Source organism: Haliaeetus leucocephalus, unplaced genomic scaffold (genome assembly GCF_000737465.1).
Source record: "Haliaeetus leucocephalus isolate CR32 unplaced genomic scaffold, Haliaeetus_leucocephalus-4.0 Scaffold339, whole genome shotgun sequence".
Taxonomy (NCBI): domain Eukaryota; kingdom Metazoa; phylum Chordata; class Aves; order Accipitriformes; family Accipitridae; genus Haliaeetus; species Haliaeetus leucocephalus.
In genome coordinates, this window is record NW_010972775.1 from 19,574,804 (window position 1) to 19,593,282 (window position 18,479).

General features: G+C 41.5%; 1 protein-coding gene across 2 annotated transcripts in view; it reads right to left on the bottom strand.

Annotated features, from left to right (window-relative positions):
• The window catches only part of IGF1R (insulin-like growth factor 1 receptor), a 188,326-nt gene extending 171,313 nt beyond the window's left edge, over positions 1–17,013 (bottom strand). Inside the window, exon 1 of one of the 2 annotated variants that reach the window (XM_010572025.1) lies at positions 16,886–17,013. In XM_010572025.1, the coding sequence (XP_010570327.1) occupies positions 16,886–16,979 (94 nt within the window). In that variant the 5' untranslated portion in view covers positions 16,980–17,013. The remainder of the gene's footprint in view (positions 1–16,885) is intronic. The other variant, XM_010572026.1, reaches the window with a different exon arrangement.
• Positions 17,014–18,479: the final 1,466 nt, after the last annotated feature.

Consider the following 18,479-nt stretch of genomic DNA (forward strand, 5'->3'; position numbering starts at 1 on the left):
CGTGAGCATGCGGGGGGGTGGGGGGGGGGGGGGGGGGGGGGAGGAGTTGGAAGCATTTCAGGTTCTGTCTCCTTTCAGCCCATTTCCACTGAATGGTACCAAAACTATCTTAAGAGAAACAGTTCAGAACATATTTGTGCTTCTTGAGCACCTGATCAGTAAGGCAAAATACTTCAGGATCACAGCAAGAGGCTTCATTCATGCAATAAGCCAAGCCCCTCATTGTGCTGTCAGTCCTTTCAAGTCCTTGCCCTTCCTTCATTGCATCAAAAGCAAAGCATCTTTTAAAAATTCCTCTTAAAGGCCTGATCAAGTGCCTAAACTTGCAAGATCTATCCTCTATAGCCTTGAGCAAGAGTGACAGGAGATAAAACTTTTCTCCTCAATGGATGCTTTTAAGTTTAAAAAATAAATAAATAAATTAAAAAATACAGCCATCAGTACTAGACATTTTGCAAATTTGGAAACTGCCAGTCAGGAAACAGGGAAGGGGGGGAAGGCAGTGGAGAGAGGAAGAGGTTTGATTTTCAGACAATCAATCTGAAAAATCCTTACTTCAGTGAAGTGGTAAATAAGCAATTTCAGATGTTTTCGACATCTTGCGTTACCTTCTGAAACGTAACAAAGCTAAAGGGAAAAGGGTTAATTATATCCCTTACGCTCCAGAGTATTTCAGCAGGCTACACATTACATTCTTCTGAAGGGCAAGTTGTTATTTTATTTATTAAAACATAAACACAAAGTGTCCAACGCTAATGTGGTGATTACCAGTTTCACTAAAACAAAGAAAGAGGGCTGCAGGCTTTCTGCTGCTATAAAACATTTAAACCTATTCTGTTTCTCTGACATTTTTTTCCCCTCACTCTTCTCTGATACAGATCACAAAAACAACTAAGACATCTGACATACAGGAGAACATCCTGCTGATTAAAAACAAGAGCACATTACTCTTGAGAGGATACAAAGCACCACTTCCTAACGCACTCTACTTTGTCAGCACAACAGGCTTCTTGTCATTTCAAAGGGAAACTGGTCATATTGATTTTTCCAAAACACAAGTATTATAAAAATATTATGCATTTAATTGGTTTAACAAAGTGCTTTTGTACCGGGACATATCAACACACATCCTACAAGACAAAGTATAAGGTATCAAGATGTGGCTTTAAGTATTTGAAGATTTTCTGCAAGCGACAGCTTTGAGAACTGCCATGATCACTCCTAATAAAGCTCTCTTGCAGCTCCTACAACCCTCAGCAAGACTGAGACATGTCTTTTAAGTGTGGCAACTCTTACTCCTGAATTCACAACACCCTGAAGAAACGTCATAGTTCTCTAAAAACTAGTGTCCTTTCCACGCTTCACCAAATTTCAACCATGCAACTCAGTGCTCCATGTTTGCTCAACTTTTTCTAGGGGAAAGGAAAGTTCTTCACACCCTCTCAGAGCAATTTATTTCTCTAGTTGTTCCCTTGCAAAAGCCAGACCAACTGAATCAGCTTTTCTGAATGTGAAAACCACACACCTAGCCTGTCAAAAAGCCTGGAAGATTTTTTTCCCCTGTTTTGTTTATAAATTTGAAAACCAAGCTGTTCTCAGACAGCAAGATCAACCATCTCTTTTTTCCCCTTTTCGGTTTTCTATGATCCTAAATATGGCAACATTGGGAAAAGCTTGTACACACTTTCCAAGGAAAAAGTATATTTCTCCTAGTTCTTAACTTCTGTTTTAACACAGCATATCAGAGTGCACATCCATGACAAGTTTCAACAGTTCGAAGACCATCTGCATAGTCATAAGACAGAACACAGATTGTTATTTTGCCTTCTAAAACACCACTTAAGAAAAATTCTTTAAAATCAGAATTTCATGAGGGATGCAATAAACAGAAGGGACAGCCTTACCTCACACCTCCTCTTATTCCTCCAGGGACTAAACTAAGTCTTCTCTTCCTAAAATGATACTTCAAGGCTTCTTTATAGCTTGCTTCCAAATAGAACTCAGTACTATATATCCCCCCTTTAATTTCTTCCAACGAATCCCCTTTCAGCAGAATTTACTCTCACATATACAACATGGGCAGTCTAGTAATGTAACTTAACAGTTCCTAACAAAAAAAGTTTTGCTAACAGTATAAGTTCTCGGAGCGGGGGGGGAATAAATTTTAAATCTTACCTGCACATGTTACCACAATGTTTCTAACTAGTATCTGTCAAGAGAGCACTAATCCCATTTCATCACAAGGAAAGAACAAAGTTGCAGAATGATAAGATCAAGGATTCATGAAAAGATAATCGCAAACAATAACCAAGATATGCAAAATTTTCTCCATCACGCAACACTGCTGTCCCTACATCCCATTCTCTGTCATTGTGCAGTCTGACATTCATTCTGCAGTCACACTGCAAAAGAGTAGGAGACTTCCACAGTAAATGGTACCTGGGAGCAAAGGGATTTCAATGTAAAATCTTCTGAGCTAAGTGACAGAAACACAGGTCAATGAAATCTCCAGTACTGAGGAGGCTAATGAAAAGTTTAATCTTAAGTTTCTACCAGTAGCCACTTAACAAACCTCCTTCCCCCAACCCTGCTGCAGAGTGTATTTTAGTGCCCAGATTATCGTTACTTCTATACAACTCAGCTAGCTAGCCCTTCATACTTTCTTCAAAGCCTCCCATCTCAGACACACACCTGTTCTCACTATAGACATTTTTGTACTAACATCCAGGGCAGCACTGAATTACTTTAGACAGAGTCACTTCCACATTCCACCCCCAAACTCCCCTCCAAGAAGTCATCAGTCACTCTTGGCTTTCACACTTCAGTAATTTTGGAATCAACAGGAAATGGAGATCAATTGTGATTTTACTAACTCAATAATGACTCATCACTCAACTCCCTTAGCCTTCAAATTCATCTGTGAAGAGACATGATAGCAAGGCCAAATTAAAAATAGCAGATCTGGCTTGCACACAATTAACACTCACTTGTCCATCAGATTTGCCATGGATTGCAACATATTCAGGCATCTTGAGATACCACCACATTATGACCACCTTTCTTATCTCCCTGTCAGATTCCAAACACAGTTACAATTTGGCTTTCTGAGCTTAACCAGGAAGAATAATCAATAAATAAAATTTATTACATAAACCCATTGTACTGCATTCTGTAACATCCATCACTCAATTTGAACATGCCTAAATAAGAGTTAACTCTGCCTACCAGTGCCCCTAGCTAGTAACAACAAATCTTCTATTCTTTGTATGATGAGAATACTCTCAAATCATTAATTTCTTTCTGCTTACATAATCTAGAAGCCAAAAAAAACCCCCACATTTGCATGACATTAAAAGTCAATAAAAAACAATTATTTCATTTATAAAAATAGAAAATCATTTTATATAAACCACTTAAATGCATTCTTCCAAAAATAAACTTAATTACAAATCTAACATGAAATTATAACAGCATGTATTAGGGCAAATGCCTACTGTAATTTAAATAAAAATAGTAAGCATATAATTTACACAAAAAAGTTTCAACTGGTGAATTTACTGTTCAGTGCTCTCTTGGAGCCACCCTTTGTTGAAATGCTAAGATAGCTTTTACATTCAACAGCTATTTCTGCAAGTGCCTCATTTCAGTTTACTCTAATGGTTCAGTTCAACAAGCACTTAATCCCAAATTAAAAAGGACTCCTGCATAGAAACCTGTGAAACAGTCAGTGGGCAAGATCTATTAGCTCTAAACTTTTGATAAACAATTACAAACTATTTTTTCTGTTGATTTTTTTTAAATCATGCCTGTCCATCATACTTCAAGTTTTAATTCTCAAAATTCAGATCTTCTGCATTTCAATTAAAATTCCATTTTCCATCCAAACAAAAAAATAACACAAATGAGAAGTAATCTACCAGAAAATACGTTATTTGCCATTCTGTCACTTAAAAATGTGAAAATTAAGGATCTGAGTAAATGTATCCAAGGCATCTAATTATTTACATGAATGTGTAGGAACAGCAAGCACTACTCATTGGCAAAAAAGCCTGTACTTTCCAAAATGGTTGTATTTGTGAATCAAGGTGTTCTAACAGCTATCAGCCAATAAAAAAAATCCAGCTAAAAATATCCAAAATGAGATTAAAACTGTGTATATAAAGCAAGCTCTTCCTGCTTGCTGTTTTAAGTCACTACGAAAATCACTCACTCCATCTCATTAAAAGAAAAAAATTCTAATATGCTTGTAATGCTCCGAGGCCTTGATACCAAGGAAGAAATAAACTTTGGAGGACAAATTGGACCAAAATTCATGACACTTCCACCAGAAGGTTATGAAGCTACATAGAGTTGTAGTGCCCAGTGGAAGCATCAGAATTGTTTTTAATTCTGTAAAACTATTATATTCATCAAGCACTCAGTCTACAACTTTTGCTGAGGGCATGTCTTAGCTAAATAAACAAAATCCCCATATTTCAACAGAAATAATTCAGCTACTTTGAGAAGATGGCTGGATGGCAACACACTAATCCTAATGTTGAGATTCACAGCCATTTCAGCAAGAAGCCCCTGCCTTTGGTGGCAGCTGCCCTTGCTAGCAAGGGGCAGGCTGCGATGCTGCACCTCAGAGCCGATGCAGAGAGACTTTTTCCTCCACATACCAAATGCTCCCTAACCTGGAGAAAGTAGTTTCCCTTCCAGTCCCAGAGTCCTGTGTGATGCACGGCTAAGTCTCTGAAACCCACCTTTCATGGTACAGACACAAAAAGCAGAGAGTACTGCTTGCTTGAAAACTGCGAAAGCAACCATTTGGTTTGCTCCTCCCTCGTTCTCAACCACACAATCCCATCCCCTCAGTCTCTCATCACACCCTTCCATGAGCCAGTGTAACTCGCCAGTTAAGTCAGCTGAGAGGAAAATAAACTCTTCCACCCCTGAACATCTCAGCAGTTATGATTGCGCAGAACATCCCATGGGCCCACAGCCTGAAACTATGTTCATCCCTTTCTGGCCACCAGGCTTGACACCAACAAAACCAGCCTTGCAGTCATGCTCTTCCTCAACCAAGACGTCAAGGAGCCACGTAGCGAGCATACGACACCATCAAAAGGCTGAGCACTGATGGAGACGGAGAACAGAGAGGGGCATACCCAACCAGGGTATGTAGGCATCTTAAATGGAACATTCCTCCCTCCCCCTGCAAAAATCTTTGGGCATGACAATTATATCCTCAGCCCCTCTGCTCTTCACTTCTCCCCCATCCACTTCCCCCTATTAAATGGGATTCACATCTTCTCATCTCACCAGGTCTAGGGGAAGTTGCAAGGGTGTTAAAGATGAACTCGAGGCAGGAGACACTGTGAGCAGCGACAGTCATCCTGAAGTCAGAACAGTATTTTGATACCACAGTAAACAAGGCCTGTGGCCACACATGCAACAAGCAAGAAACACCAAATAGCTGCATGCTTCTGTGAGCGGTTGCTCCTGAAGAATGAAGTCCTATGGAGCAAACGGACAGCATCACAGCACATCCTCACAGGGAGGCCAAACCATGCTCAACCAACCATAACTTCTGTTTCATTCCAACTGCATGCAACACCAGCTAATCTTAACAGTCACTTGTGAAGATCGGGGGGTTATTTTCAGTGTAATATACCATCTCCTTATAAGCTACCTGATTCCAACACCCCCATCCTCATACTTCTGCTAACAGTACAGTCTTCTAACACCTCACAACGCACAGCTTCCCAGCGAAAGTGCCTTCACCTGGATGACAGAGTCACGCAAGCATTTGAAGTCATGTTAGTGTTCTAAAAACAAAGCCCTTTAACCAACCCTCAAGGATAGCATTTCTCTGTATTTTACAAATGGGGAAGGAAATACAAACACCCGGAGGAGGAATACAGTTTCTTCCCAACTCTTGCATACTGTCAGCTTCTGAAGCATGAGATGTGATCACTCCCTATTTTAGCATGCATGACTACCAATGTTGTTGCTCACAAAAATTATCCGCTCCCTTTTTAAAATCCAGTTAGAGTATTTAACTTCAGGCTTTTCTACCCAACTAGTGGGTGGACAGAGGTGAATGCACTGATAACAACATCTTGCTATGCTTTATTTGCTGTTCATAAAAAAAAAAAAAAAAAAAAGAGACCCTTCCCCTCCTTATACTTGTCAGATCAGTATTTAAACAAAGCCAAATCTGGAAAGAAAAACAAATGTGAACACAACTGTGCAGCATTATGATACAACATCTGATTCCCGCATTCCAATTCTCTCGCTCTCGCTGCAATGTACTGCAAGTAAATTTAAAAATAAAGTCACTGATATCAACTACAAAAACACCACGAAAATCCTCAATGTTGGCTTAGCCAGTGGAACGTGTAATTCTTGTCTTCTTACTATCACTTTCTTTCATGAAAAATACTGGAAATATCTTTTTGCCAGGTTAACCAACTTTAACTTCAATCTTGCTGACATTTCTTAAGTATAGCTGAATAATTCCATTCACATGCAAATTGTATAATAAACCATGAGTAGCAGCACTTGCAGAGCCTCCCTCACAGAGATGAGCATTTACTCTGCCCAAGTCTAATCTGCAGTGACATATCTGAAATGAAACAAGGCCCAAAAGGTACAGCTCCAACATTTTAGAGAAGGCATATTTTCAGCCTTGATGTTGTTTTTTTCTTTTACTTTGTGGGGTATTTTTAAATATTAAAGAGATGAAAGAACCGAGAACTGAGATTGCATCTGTTGCCATCACAATTTAACCACAGTCCATGTATTTATACAGTGGAATCTCCAAAATAACACTGCATCTGTTAAGATGACAGTGTTTTTCCATGGGCTGTGCTGTGTTATAGCAGAGTTACTCAAAAGCTATTGCTTTTGAAGTGCTGATTGCGATCCACCCCAAATTCTTTTTGTAATCTTCCTCAAATGCGTTGAATTGTAAAGCTATTGTTTCTCAGTATGGTTCATGAACAACAAAACCCTAATACACCTCATCAGCAGGCATTTGGCACTAAAGCCTTACAGCTAATGCAACATGTTTATTTAAACAATGAACTACCAAAAGAGATACATAAAACACAAACCATCTAAAAACAGATGTCCATTTCACATGTGTTTCTGCTGAAGTCCAGAAGCACTGCCACATACACACACACTCAAATGCATTTCTCTGTCTGTGCCTTATTTCTGTAGGATAACAAATGAACCAACTTGAAAGGACCTTTGTTCATTCACTGGTAATGCTGGCCACATTTTAGAACCACAACCCACCAAAGCATATACAAGCTTTAATTTTAAAAGAGACTCTCATAACCTAATTTAAGTATTAAATACATATTACATGCCTCTTGTTGAGACACAGTATCAATGAAAATTATTTGCCCACTAGGTCAGCCTACTCGAATGTGACAAAAATAGAAACATTTTATTAGCACACATACAAAAAAGGAAACAGAAACAAACAAAACCTTCAGTCACTCCCAGACAGGACCCAGGTAGGCTCATGTCACAGTCTCAAACCAAGCCAAGTCTCAAGTTTGAAACAACAAATGTGCTTTTCTCTTTTCTTACACCCCATTTTTGCTCTTTTGTACAGTGACAACTACACAGACTCAACCTCCATCATGGGTGTAGCCACTGGAAGAGCTGCCAAGGGAATACCAACATAACTTATTAAAACAAAATCTATATATCCAAGGTGCATGAGCAACAGGACTAACAGACCCTTTGACTTTCGGCATCCTCCTCCACACACAAATGGTCATACATCCTACTGGTTTGCAACTTTCCTTTCCCCAGTCGCAGTACCTCTCAGGTCCGAGGAAGAGGAGAAAAGTACACACAGTAACAACTTATATGCATCTGAACACAGTTGGATGTTCACTCCCCCCATACTTCCCAGGAGACATGGCATTTGCAAGGCACCAATAAAATATACATCCATCTCAAAAAAAAAAAAAAAGAAAAAAAGGAAAAAAGAAAAAAGAAAAAAAAGCTTCAGCTACAATAAACTGAAAAGATGTTAACTGCAGTCAATACAGAACCACAAGCTGCTTCCACCTGCTGGGGATCCAGAACAACTAGAGAGAAGCAGCAGCTAAAAATCCCGTCGTGGCAGCCAGACACCATTGCAATTCCAGTGGGCTCCCCACTCCATCCCAGTGGGTCTGTGAACTCTTAACACAGTCTGCACCACCATCATGTTAAGTGTCTCAATGTTCTCAGCTAAAAGAAGGGCAGAGCCACCTGAAAGCTTAGCAAGAACAATCCACACTATTTAATTCCATCCGTATTTTGGAGAACAAACCAAATCCCCAGTGGGATACATGAAATTTGACTAGAGAAGACAACAGTAACAATTTAACTACACATCAAAAGCCCCTGGAGAAAGCAACAAAAACACCACAGTAAAAGTAATTTCTGCACTGGCAAAGAGCACAGAGGATAGGACAAACAAGTTATTTCCATTGCCATTTCAACTCTAACACTACGGCCAAACGTTACTCTAAGGTCAGCTGAGCACTGCGAATACATGTTTGTTCCTACAGTGCAGTGCCAGTGCCTTCACTCCTCCCACAAGGTGTCTGTAATGTGCTTTTAAGCCTTTCAAGGTACATACTACTCTCTCACAGAAGGACCCAAGGGGATGTGACAAGTGCAGCAGGGAAGCAAAATGTACCACCTGTAGAAGGACAAAACGTGGAGACGACTCTAAACTGGAGCCAATGCAAATAATGAGGAAACCACCCCAGTGAGATCCAGGGATAAAGCCCTTCCAAAGTCCAAGCCAATCCTCTTTTAAAAGAAGTTTGATTATAGACTGTTTCCAGGAGCAGCTGTCACCAGACCCTTCTCCAAAATGCTGTACCCATTCAATTAATACTTGATTTGAACTATCCATCTCTATAAGACCTTCCACTTTCAGAAAAACTTCTGACTATTTTTGAGGGCTGCTCTATCACACTTTAGGATTTTTTCTATACCATAAACTACTTGGGAGCTTACTTCTCAAGTATAATGAGCTGCCTGTCTACTAAATCAGGAAAACCAGCACTGTGTCAATGTATGTCTGGGGAAGGTGTTTTTACATCCAAGAGCTCTGGAACTATCTTTCCCCACCAATAACCTTTTCCAAACACAACAGTTGAGCTCTTGTGAAGTCTTCCTCTGCATATGTATCACGATCCATAAGCACACCAGATACAGTGTCCTACGAAGTATAAGGAAAAAGCTCCTATCACCCTGCTAAAACACCTCTTACAAACCCACAGCAATGCTAACAAAAGAGAGTACATAGAACAATGTGATGCTATCCTAGCCTTACCAACACACAGCTACTAGCAGACCCTTTTAACTGCTGTGCTTACAGAAGTTTCATCCCATAAATACTCTCCACATTTCAGCAGAAGTGTGTATATAACTAAATACAAAGTGAGCACCTCAGTCCTCCCTGCCACTTCATCTCATCTGTCTTACATAAGAACTGCCACTATAACACAGTCTGAAGATAATGATGTACTCCATACTTGAGAATCACACATTCAGCTGCCGCTACCTACTGTATTCCAGTAGTAACAAATGGAAGAGATACTTCAAAGAGCACATTATCCCAGCTCTAATTTATGCATGCTCCCTCTTACCATCAAGCCATTTATTTTAAACCTGTCAGATATACTTGTAATGTAGCATCATGAATAATTTAAAAAGTAATCTGTATAAACCAAGTTTATAAACTTAACAGCAGGTACAGTACCTTTCATTCAAGCAGACTGCTCTCTGATAAAGTACAAGGGATCTTTGACTACTTCAGCATGTATTCATTTCATGCATTCTGAACTTCAAAAAAGTCTTCTTTCCTGCCTCCAATCAAACCCTCCGCTATTAGAACAGTATTGTATAAGTAGCTGACTTAAATGAGTAGTGTACTAATTTGTGAACTGTTCATATTGAAGGAAAAAACTACAAAGCTTCCGGAAACAATCAGTAAAAATGACCCAACACCCATTCAACAGCGGGAAAAACACCCACACATGTAAAGTTTGCCTCTATCATTAAGAACTCTAATATTCTCTGCATTTGCCTGATGTTATCACATTCTGACAATGCTCCCCTCCATACAGAGAAGGGATGTTCAGCAAAGAACTCCAAGAAAAGTCCACCTGTTAAGTGAAAGTGTTTTGATGAGAGTTGATGCTCACACTTCCAAGTAAACAGAGCTATCTTTACAGCATGTAATGGCACCAATAAGAGGTCTGCAGATAACATTCGCCCTGACTAGTCACAGAGCTATTTCAATAATATGCACCTCACTGGCAACACACAGCAAACTCACTCATTAGGTCATTGGACTTGCCCAAAACACACATCTTCACAAACTGAGTATTCACAAAAGCAGGACACACACCTATTTTATAAACTATTACAGTAAAGCACATACATGTGCAGTTCACGCATTTCCTGCTTAAAAAATTTCTTATTTGTATAATGTACCCTTTTTTTTTTTTTTTTAAGTGTAACAGCATAGCATAAAGTTCTTAAAGCACAACCTGGTTAGCACTTCTCTTCAGTGACAATCTCAACGTGAATTATTGCTCCAAGTTATTACTAAAACGACTTTGTGTTGCTACAAAAGCATACATTTGCTGTTCTACCAAAATATTTACTAAGTAGATTTGTTCCTCTGGAGGAATAATCTTAGTACTTTATTGGGATGTAAGGTCCCTTCTCACTGGGTAGGTCAAAGACAACAGTCTTAAAAAAAAAAAAAAAAAAAAAAAAAAACCACAAACACACCTATCTGGGGAGTCACTGAAACACACAGATGCTTATTTCTGTTCATACCACCAAGCTTACCAAGAAAGGAACAGAATCAGAGGAAATGTACACATCTGGGTATTCCAAAATTAATAAATAAATAAAATTGTATTACATTAAAGCTTACAAGTCATATGCAAATTAATTTGTAAATAAATAAATAACTTAAAATGTGCTGAAAAGCAAATTTGTTTTCTTGTGCCACAACAGCAACTTCTTGAGGATATCAACATTGAAGAAGTTAATTGGTGTCTCAGAAGATATCCTAAGGGAATTGCTCATATTTAGCATTTGTAAAGGTTAAAAAGAAAAACTTTCAGTGATAAATGCAAGTTAAACCTTCACAATACATCACCATGATAACACCAGTTTTGCCAGAATGCATCTCCTTAATTAATGAATAAGCCAAACTATTATTAAACTTATTTAGCAAAAACAACAAGTCCTGCCTAAAGGAACTAGAGCCTATTTTTGAGTTTGAGGACTTGGTACAGCTCTGTTTGCAGAGCACAGAAATGAATGAACACTCCATGTTGCTAATCATTTGCCGGTCCTCAAATTTTTCTCAGGCAGTTCTGGACACAAAAAAGACCAATACAGTACTACAGAAATCAGTCCAGATTGTACCTGTCATGACTTGGCTAAGAGGGAAAAAACCAACCCAAAAAACCACACACAGGACAGGCTGGCTAACAACCACAAACACGTCTTCATCAACTACTGTTTGTTGAGTTCTGCTGCTGTACAATAAAAAAAAAATTTTGAAACTATTCTTTTTAAAGTGGCTTTCATAAATCTTAAAAACTAATCCAACTAACCTACACGAAGCAGCTGTCTATACAATTTACAGTGATAGAAAAATTATACATGTCAAATATATCAAAATACTAAAACAGTATTTCTACCTTTCAAACACATCACTGCATTCCTGAAGTCTTGCTTAACACAGAACTCTTAAAAGCAGCATGTTCCATTACCACCTAAGCCCAGAAACCTTAAAAGCTCAACTTTGTCAGACCTGAAATAAACTGAAACTCAAATCTGCAACAACTTTAATTATGAGACTCTTGAGACAATTACTCAAACTGCAGCTTTTTTAAAATTTAGCATACACAATAGTTTTCGATAACAAACTGCAGTTTACCCATTCCTATGTGCGCACTCACACATATAAATAAAAAACAGCTGTTACTTAATAACATTACAAAGCATTTCCAAATGTGAAAGCTTTACACTAAAATCCAAACAAGAATGTATTTAATTTCATAAACCAAAGTTTAAAGAACTTTTTCAGAAAGTTGCTATTGCTTCTCAGCCACCACCTTTTCAAGAAAGTAAAATAATGTTCACGAATTTTATTAACTACAGATAATCTAGAGAACTGAAAAATTTTTTTTTAAATAATTTAATTCAGTACATTTTCTAAGTTATGAACTTCAGGGCCATTACAGATGATGAGCCAGATAAGTTGTTTTCTGTGTGGGATCATAAAATTAACATCCAGTGTGAGAAAAACAGGTTTCCTGCATATATTATTTCCTCTCTCTCTCAATGTTCAGGACCATAAACAAACTTCTCTACAATGAAGTTTGCGGTAGCTCGCAATTCACACAGATGGAATATACACACAATATAATTAATCATTTAACAAAACTGCCTCTTCTGGTCTCACTGAATTAGTAGTTCCAGTGATCACTGGTAAAATCTACCTCAGAATAAAAAGAAAAAAAAATACTGGGGAAGAGAAAAAGGATTCAGTTAAACATTAATCGAAATTGTCCTTTAAAGCTATAGTTTCAGCCCTTAAATATATTTTAATTCTAAATGTTAGATGATTAAAAAAAAAAATCCTCCTCACTAAAGATACTCTCCTCCACGATTTTCTTAGTAAATGCTAGTTTAGCAGAAAATTAAACAGGATTTGAAACAACTTTTCCCAAGGTAACATATACTGATAGAAATTAATTCTTTACCAATGAAGACAGATTCAAAAATCATCACATGGAAAATTCCTCAACGCTAGATTTTGCACGTATATTTCAAGATTAAAACAATTTCAGTGTGACTGGAGTTGTGCCTTAACTATACTCTAGAATTAGTTTGAAGGAATAACTGGTCAGGGGAAAGCTGACATAAAAATTAACACAATAGTTTATCAAATCTGAGAGATTTCCCTATTAAACCAAATAAATCATGCCTTCTGTTGTACAGAAGTCAAACTAATTGATCTGTCTTCTTGCTCTCTGTAGCCCCTTCCTTTCCTCACTTCTCACAACATACTTAAGTACTACTTCAAATTCCCTTCACTTTACAGACTATTTCTCTCTCTCAAATGTTGCTTCAGCACTGAAATTTCTAACTTACATCTTCTTTCCACACTCATTCCTCTGCTCTCTCACGTTCTCAACACATTTTGCCTGATATTAGCTAAGTCACTACCATTTCCTAACCCTTTCAGTTTCTGAGTCATGCAAGCCTTTGCTCCAGTTCTGGTATGGAAACGCTTTGAAAGTACAATCTAACACAATCAAAAAAGTCAAAGTAGTGCCTGGGTCACTGCTCCTTCCCATGGATTCCAATTACCATCACTCCCTGAACACTTTCCTCCTCTCCTCTTTCTGGTGAGCCCAAATGACACCAATTCCTTAAACACTCTGGCATTTTCTATTCACAACTGCAATTAGAGAAGGAATTATCCAACTCCCATTTAACAACACTGACTAACCACTAGGCATATATGAAAATGCTGATGTGAAAGGTAGGTGTGTGTAACACTGACACTCAGGAGGTCATGAGGGTTTTTACTAAGCAACCTGGGAGAGAGATTGAACACACAGCATGAGCTACTGTTTATTAACATCAGAAACATAAAATACAGCCTGGATAGACAAACAAAAGCTCAGAGCTAACATGAACGGATCCATCAAGAAATCTATCAGCCTGAAGTATTATCAGACCTAAAACTGTTATTTTTGTTCTAAATGTTTAACCCATTCCCTTCTAGACATTCCCTTTGTAAATGTACACAAGGGTAAAAATCAAAACCCCATCATGCTCAAGGTAGAAAAGGAAGAAAACACCATGTTTACGCTTCATCTTAAACCCACCCCTAGGATGAAACAGCCTCCAACAGTTGCAGCTTTACACATCAAATGCACTGTTACACCAGCACATAGTTGATCTTAATTAAAGGTCTTTTTATTTTTATGCTGTTCTAACAAAATCTCAAGAAAATCTCAGAATTTTTAATGACTGTTTTTGAATCAGAAGCTTTCCACTGAAGCTACCTGCATTTTAAAGAGGCTTCTGTCACATAACCACGAACAGATTTTATATTATTTAGCATTAAAGGGATGGGTCTCTCCCCTTCAGTTGTAACTCCTTTGTATTCCTATTTAGGAATGCCTTGCTTGTTTGACCGAAAATGGAAGTGCCTTTTAGCTATGACACAGTATATATGAAAAACAAATAAAAATTAAGATTAATCTTCCTTCTACTATTGTGGGGAGAGAGAAGAATATGAAGAGATGCAAAACATCTGCTCTGGAGATCATTTTTCCCCCTAACAGCAAAATTCTTTCAACAATAACTCGTGAAAACAAAGGCTATTAAACTGTAAACTACAAAGACAATCGATTAGAGGCAGTATTCAGCTAAGACAAGTTTTTCAGCATATCTTCCTATATTTAAATGCCTAGATCTTCTTCAGAAGAAGATATTTCATTTGGGAGGTTCTTAATTGGGTCATTTTAGCTAAGTGGCAACCACAAACACTTCAGAGGACTGGAACCTAAAATCCTAACATAATGTTCCTGTGTTATTTTCTTGCAAGAGCTGGGCAAGCATTTTTATTCGAAGGTGTTCTGTACCAGGTAAGACAAGGGGAAAAAAAAAAAAAAAAAAAAAAGGTAAGCGTGTATCCTAGCGGTTTAAGGATACACCAGATCTCCTCCTCTCCTGTTCTGTTTCTCCACACTACTCGATCCTTTGTAAGCCCTTCCCTGAAGAAGGGCACTGGGGTTTTGTTTTTAAACTTAAGAGATTAATCTTCCCTCTTGAAAACAGCTCTAGCCAAAAGTTCAACTCATGGAAGTAAGACTACAGCTCTCCAGTCCTAGGTGGCCCTGACGCTACAACGCAAAAGCCTAAGTTGGGCCTTAATTTGCAAGGAGTTAATTGGCATTCACTGGCTAATGAAACACAGTATTACTCAACATGCATTACAGACTACGCAGTTCTTGCTCTTTTTTTTTTCTTCTTGTAGTTAGCTTCATTGTCAGTGCACCCGAAGAACTTCCCTTTCTTTTCAACCTGAAACTACTACTTTTAGAAAAGCCTTTCTAGCTCCTAAATTCTTTACCTTTACATTTAAAATGGAGAAAATTGATCTCTCCATTCCTTCCCTCCAACAACGCGTATCTTTTTGAAAGTGAGAGACACACAGGAACAGCTCAAGGAGTATGTTGAAAAACACACAGCAGAAGAAATTAAAGCATCAAGATGCAGTAAAGAAACATCCCTGTTTCTGCAGATGCCGAAGGAGAGGAAGCAGTTTTTTAAAATGGTTGGGCTCCAAGGCACATTTACCATCTCCCCGTCTACGGAGATACTCCAGAAAACAAGGGAAGGCTAATTTCATGCAAGGGATCCTCAATCCAGCGTGAGCCCGACACACCAGACGAAAACCGATCAGCACCGGGATTAATATGGTGATGATTGCAGTCTAATCAATTGCAGCGCCAGCCATCCCTGCCCCCTTTATTTCCCCCTGCGCCCGAAGGGGGCGGGCACTGCAATATAATCATAGGTTTGAAACGCACAAAAACAAAAGTCGGGGCTTTTGCAACTCCCAAGCAAGACAGACACACACACACACACCGCGATCCGCAGACGATAAACGGCAGGAGGGATCCAGACACCTCAGTGCATTGGGGACCCGGCTGCTCGCAGTGCGGTCACGCACAATGAACCACGTTTTCTCGGTGCAGCACTCGCACACACGGAGGAAGCAGCTCGCACGCTGCTAAGTCAACTGCACAAACCTTAATGCTAGATGCAACACACCTGCTTAAAAAACAAAAATCACCTGTAAGAACATAGCCCATCTGGCCATCAAACATTTCTATTTATACCCAAGCGTAAAGTATCAACCTAGAAATTAATTAAAAAAAAAATTTAACAGCAGACTGTGACCTTTAGATTGCGGGATGCCACCGTAATTCTGCACCCTGAGCAGAGCGAGTGAAACCCTTCCTCGGCAGTAAAGCGGCAATAAAAGGCAAGGTGCTTATTTCCAGGAATTCTTCACTCACTATGGCAGGTTACTGCATACAGTCCCTAAATATTGACAAAGATCAAGCTCTTTCCACGCGGGGACAGAAAGCACCGTTCTTCCCAGCCTGCAAGTGTTTACTACACAGCTCGCAGCCCTGGCTGCGGAGGTCTAAACGCTGCACCGGGCTCTGGAAGGGGCTGTTAGGAGTAGTGAGCGAGTCAGGTGGGGGAAACACAAAGGAGGGGCCGGACGGGCATCGCGACCCCCCTCCTCCGGGTTGGGGGCTGCGGCTCTGCCGAGCCCGCGTCTAAAACCAGCCAGCCACCCCCCGGGGAAGGAAGGGATGGGAGAGAGGGAGGCAGGCAGACAGACGCGCAGCCCCGGGTTGTTAAACGTGCTGGAGGAGCAAACGCGTAACAGGAGGAAAACACGCATATCCCCGCGGGCAGGGGCGAAGCCCGCTCACCGCGGGCGGGAAACGGCGCGCGCCCCAGGAGCCCCTCACACGCCCCGGGAGCCCCTCACACACACAGGCAGCTCCACACACACAGAGGGAGCCCCTCACCGACCCCCTCACACACATTCGCACAGGGACACCCCACCCCCGCTCACGGACACCCTCACACGCCCCCCCAAACACACACAGGCTGCCGACGCCCTCGCTCCCCCTCACAGGCAGCCCCTCACGCCCATACCGGGAACCCCTCCGCGGCTCACCCGCACGCCCCCCCCGCCGGGCCCCTCGCCGACACCCCCCCGGCCAACACGCACCGTACTCACTTTCCCCATTTGTTGGCCACAGACAAAGTGCGGCGAAGACGAGCAGAAACCCCCAGACGACGGCGAGGGACCCTCCTCCAGCGCCAGACTTCATTCCTCTTTTTTTAATTGGACAAAATCCCCCTTTCCGAAAACAAAACAAAAAAGTCCAAAATTGTTCGCTTTCTTTTCTCTCCCCCGTCCTCTAAAAATAACGAAGGAGGCAAAAGGCGGACGAGAAGCGGGGCAGGATAAATAAATCCACGTTGCCTCACGAAATGAAAAAAACAAGACCCTTCGGAGCGGCAAACCGGAGGGGTTTTGAGGTCCCTGGGTGTTGATCTTCCGGAGCAACCACACCAAAAATACACAGATATTCAAGATGTATTAACGGCAACAAGAAGGCATGAAAGCCCCGGGGCGACGCTGTCTCCGGGGCGGCGGGGCGGGCTCCGGGGCGGCGGGGCGAGGGTCGCCGCCGTCTCCCCTCAGCGCTGGCTGCAGTGGTACATCGTGCACAGGACTCGCAAACATGAGGCACATCGAGGCTGGCAGTCTGCATCTTCAACCTCCATTTTCAAACACCGCACACAGAGGCAGCGCGCACAGACACACACGCAGAGACACAAAAACTGGGAGGGCTGGGGGGGGGGGGGGAGGGGGGCAACCCAGACAATCTTATTACAAAACAACAACAGCTTCTCAGTCCCTCCGGGCGGGGACGGGGCTGCCCTGGCGGGATCCCCCCCAGCTCCTCTCCCCGCTCAGCGAGGAGGGGGAGGAAAACAAAACAAAAAAAAAAAACAAAAACCCACCCCACGCACAACCACCACCCACAACACCACCACCACAAGTCCGGCTGGCTGCAGAGACTCGAAATGCGGAATTTGCAACGAAAATGAATTAAAAAGGCTTCCCCCCCTACTCCTTCTCTTCCTCTCCTCGGCGCCGCTGCCACAGGCTCCTTCTCAAAAAAAAAAAAAAAAAAAAAAAAAGAAAAAAAAAAAAAGAAAAATCCAGGACACACACACAAAGCAGCAGCAGGGCGAGCGGAGCAGCTCAGCACCCCGCCTCCTTCCCCCGCAGCTCTCCTCCTCGCATCCCTCCGAGCCGCCTTGCCATCGCGCCGGGGGCGGGGGGGAGGACGACGACGACAACAACAACAACAACAAAAACCACCCAGCGAATTTGTAAATCCTTTTCCTTTTTTTTTTTCCCTCCTCCTCTGGGTGTGCGCGCGCTGCAAACCTTCCCCTCGCGCTGCCCAGCCCAAGGAAGGGGGAGGGGGGAGCCGGGAAGAGGTGTGTGTGTGTGTGTGCGTGTGTAAGCCGGGGGGGCGGCAGGGGGACGAGGAAGGCGATCCGGTTTGCTGAAGGTCAAAGCCCAGGAGCTTGTTGCGAAGGGTCTGTAATTCCTCCGGGGAGGGAAGGGGGGGGGAGGGTCTGCTGCTGCTCCTCCCAATTAATTCGCCGCTCGCCTGCAGCAGGGTTTGCAGAGCTCTGCTGCCGCGTCTCCCCCCCTTATTCTCCTCCTCCTCCGCGCTGGCTCCCTGTGCACGACGGAGAGTGAACGCTGGTAAACAAGAGCCTCGGCGTCGCTCCGCCGCCACCGCCGC